The sequence below is a fragment of the Aplysia californica genome, unplaced genomic scaffold (genome assembly GCF_000002075.1).
Source record: "Aplysia californica isolate F4 #8 unplaced genomic scaffold, AplCal3.0 scaffold01172, whole genome shotgun sequence".
NCBI lineage: Eukaryota > Metazoa > Mollusca > Gastropoda > Aplysiida > Aplysiidae > Aplysia > Aplysia californica.
In genome coordinates this window covers 71,690-75,782 of record NW_004798442.1, presented here as the reverse complement: position 1 = coordinate 75,782, position 4,093 = coordinate 71,690, and the positions used below count along the sequence as shown (strand labels likewise).

The 4,093-nt window shown below is 44.7% G+C and overlaps 1 protein-coding gene across 1 annotated transcript in view; it reads right to left on the bottom strand.

Moving 5' to 3' along the window:
* Window positions 1-66: 66 nt before the first annotated feature.
* Window positions 67-4,093, bottom strand: part of LOC101864578 (UPF0764 protein C16orf89 homolog) — a gene marked incomplete in the record, with an annotated part of 40,923 nt that continues 36,896 nt past the window's right edge. Inside the window, 1 exon segment of the mRNA XM_005112054.3 lies at window positions 67-967. Within this exon segment, the coding sequence (XP_005112111.3) occupies window positions 882-967 (86 nt within the window).

Genomic DNA, 4,093 nt, shown 5'->3' with positions numbered 1-4,093 from the left:
AGAGAGAGAGAGAGAGAGAGAGAGGTTTGTATAATAAACATGCTAAAAAGTCTGGCAAGAGAATAATAATGTGGAATGTACAGTTTATTAATTTGTCGGGTGTGAGTTGTTGACTGAAAGGTCAAACTGAGCATGGGGAAAGCCTGTGATCACATGAGTCTGCTGCTTAGAAGGATGACATTTGTGAGTCTGTCTTTCTGACTCTTTGCTGGTCTGTATGTCAGCCTTCTTGAAACTCTAATGTTCTGTTTGTCTGTCTGTCTGTCTCCACCCCTCTCTCTCTCTCTCTCTCTCTCTCTCTCTCTCTCTCTCTCTCTTTGTATCTCTTTCTTTCTGTCACACACACAGCCACCCACACGCACATTTCAGAAACCACAGGCTTATCATAGGGCTTACTATCCATCTTTTTATGTACACATACATAATAAGTAAATGGGCCAGACCTGTTATAACGCCACCTAACACAACTTTTACATTTAAACTTGTGTGATTTTCAGAGTTATGCTATCAAATTGGGTGGCATGAAAGGTCCTTTTTTTCTTTCCCTATATTGTTTCTGTCTGTCTTTCTTGCATTTCCCCCCAAAACTTAACTTTATGGCCGATATCGTGTCGACGGTCTTTCTTGAAGTTGAAGTCCAACTGATCCTCTTATTTCAATAAACTTCCGTACTGTATCACAGTAGAAGATGTTGGAAACAAAACAATAACGTCACTTCCATCTCCGATTTCTCTATTTCCCGCCAAACAAGATACAATGAGAACAAAGTAGTCGAAAACACACAAATCCGCGCAGTCTGTGTCGGGCCATCAGAAGCTGACCCTGGCCCTGACCCTGATTCCTCCATATTGTGTTTAACTGCCTATCTGCAAGGGTCAAGGTCAACTGGCTGTGTTCTCCAACAGGTGGCGCTGGTAGACGCCGAGTACACCGATCCCTAGGCCGGTTTTGTGGGCCAGACAGTCGTCTGTGGAGAAAGTAAAAGGAGATGATGATGATGATGATGGTTATGATGATGGTGATGACAATGGATCTTGACACTAATACAGTGCTACATGTACATTAGTCTTACTTGCAGTTCCTCCTAAGGAAGCCTGCGTGGCGAAACGTTGAGCATACTACTTGGTAAACAAAAATGTATTGCAAAATAGTAATTATAATTTTTGTCTGAAAACAAATCAAGACTCCCTACCTAATATGCTTTTCAAGCAATGATGGTAGTGGTGATGATGATTATGATGATCCTACAAAAGTCCTGTGACCGTAAATATGTCGAAACATAATCCAAGTTTTCACTTTTTTATATCATCATCATCATCATCATCATCATCATCATCATCTAAGACACTGGACACTCTCTAAAACTTAGTCTCTTGGAACTCCGTGGGGATGGAACCCAGACATCCGGGGCTACATGGATAGGCTGTTGGCTCCCTTGCCCCCGTTTGCCGGTAGAAACGTAATTTTAAAATGAAATGGGAGAACTATCGGATCATGACCTGTACGGACAAAAATGACCACGAACTTTCTTAGTTTAGTTTTAGTAAGAGTTTAACAGCACAAACTGCATCATAAATAGGCCATGCAAGTGTCGAAGATTAGAGAGACGTTGCAAGAGATAGACAAAGAAAAGAAGGAGGAGAGATAAGGACGATAGATAGATATATATTTGATGATGGAAAATAAGGATCAAATCACACCCACCAACCACCCACTCGTTACTTCTGATGTAGAACTACGTAAAAATAAATTCCTTTACCTCTCTGGACTTTTTGTTACATGAATCAACAGCTGACTAATGCTTTGACTCTGAAAATTGTATTTGCTGATTCGGGATAGCCAAAACTCAAAAATTACTAAAAAGAAATAACTGCACGGTAGTGCAAACCGTCAAACGATAGAGAACGTAAGTAACAAATGAATGTATGTTTTTTAGAATACACCAACACAAGAAATGATCACGGCGAAGTAAAATAGGAACAAAGAAATATAATCAGAGATCCCAGCGTGGAGGGAGTAAGCTCTCCGTGAGTTGTGAGGCTGAAAGGCAGGCAAGTTTTCTAAAATAGTTCAAACAAGACGAGTATATTATTGAAAGTCGTGTCTTCCTCTACAACTCCCTACCCCCTCCACCCTCCACTTTCTCTGTCTGTCTGTCTGTCTGTCTGTTAGTCTGTCTGTCTGTCTGTCTGTCTGTCTGTCTGTCTGTCTGTCTGTCTGTCTGTCTCTCTCTCTCTCTCTCTCTCTCTCTCTCTCTCCCCCCCCTCTCTCTCTCTCTCTCTCTCTCTTTGCCTGCACCCAAAGAGCACATTTGTCTACGTCCCTCCCTTGACCACCAGACGATACTACTAAAACTCGCCCAAAAAAATCAAGGAACAGCTTGTGTTTTCATTTGTCAAATTCAAACTTCAATATCTCACAAACTCGTTATGATCAGTCTACCAAACTTGGCACACGCACTGACGACAAGACACAGTTTGCCTGTACGGCAAATTTGCCAGCACCAGCTTCATAGCGACGACGCAGGGCATTCTGAAACACAGCCGAAAAGCATGAAAAATAGGCTAAATTTCTCTGACTCAGCAACATTGGCATAGGGACTGTTAGCTAAAACTAAGCTTGGCACATGCTAAACAGATGTCTTAGCTGTGAAGATTGCTCACTTACAACCCTTTTATAAGCCAGCGTTTTTCTGCCATGTTTAATTACAACACGATGATCCAACAACACTCGGTGCCTGACGTCAACAGAGGACGAGCCCTTACCTGGCTCCAAGATGGCTCCACGTTCCCAGTTGTTGCACATCGATTTGGGGTGTCTCCATCAGTCATATAGAGGCTGCAAGAACGATGGCGAGCGACCGGAAGGGTCCGGGACAGGCCTCGACCAGGATCGCCCCGTTTGACCAACAACAGCGTCGACCGGTTCATCGTCAAACAGGCCGTGACGTCACGAACCACCACTGCAAACAGCATCAGGGACCAACTACGGGTGACAGCCAATGTCCACGAGAGCGAGGAGACGGTAAGGAACCGTATCCGAAGAGCGAGGTTAGCTTCTTGTGTCCCTGCCAGGCGCCCAAGGCACACGCCGCCCCACAAAGCAGCTCGCCCGGCGTGGCCTGCTCGCCAATAACAGTGGACACATTGTCAGTGGGACCAGGTAGTCTTCTCGGACGAATCCAGATTCAACCTGCTGCTCCCAGACAGGCGAGCCCACGTCTGGAGGCGCAGAGGAGAGCTGTTCCACCCTGAGTGCATCCAGCAGGTGGCGCCCTACTTTGCAGGGTCCGTTCTGGTATAGGGAGGCTTCTCAGCTCACCACAGGACCCCGTGTACCATATACAGGGCAATTTGACCTCGGCTAGGTACAGGGAGGAAATCCTGCGTCCCCTTGCTGTTCCTCTCCTGAAGCAGATTGGACCCCAGGACGACAACGCCACACCATATCGCGCACGCGTCGTGGGGGACTTCCTGCAGCAGCGAGCTGTCACCTGCATGGACTGACCAGCTAGTAGTCCGGATTTGAACCCAACAGAGAACATTTGGGATCACATTGACCGGTGGATAAGGGACAACCACCCTCCTGCACATAACCGTCAACAACTCTTGGGCTACCTCGTCCAGGAGTGCAGAACTTACCCCAACAAGTTCTCCGAAGGCATGTCCTGTCCATGCATCGACACTGTGCTGAGTTTTCGATCAAACGAAGTGGCTACATCCACTATTGACAATGTTCATGAAGAACTTTGGCTGTTCAGACTTTTGAAATCCGACCAGTGTGACTTAAACTCATTTTACATAAACTTCTCTTTGTTGTTGAAATCTGAAATTGTTCACACTCAATCTAGAGAGTCGAAAGCATCTTTTGTGAAAAAATGAATAAATTCGGTTAAACAGTTCTTCAGTAATCTTTCTTAGAATTTGTGTTCCTTGACTTTTTTGTGCGAGTTTTACATGTATGTATGTAATCAGTTGGACAAATAAACAGACATATAAACCAATAGATAGATAGATAGATAGATAGATAGATAGATAGATAGATAGATAGATAGACAGACAGACAGACAGACAGACAGACAGACAGACAGACA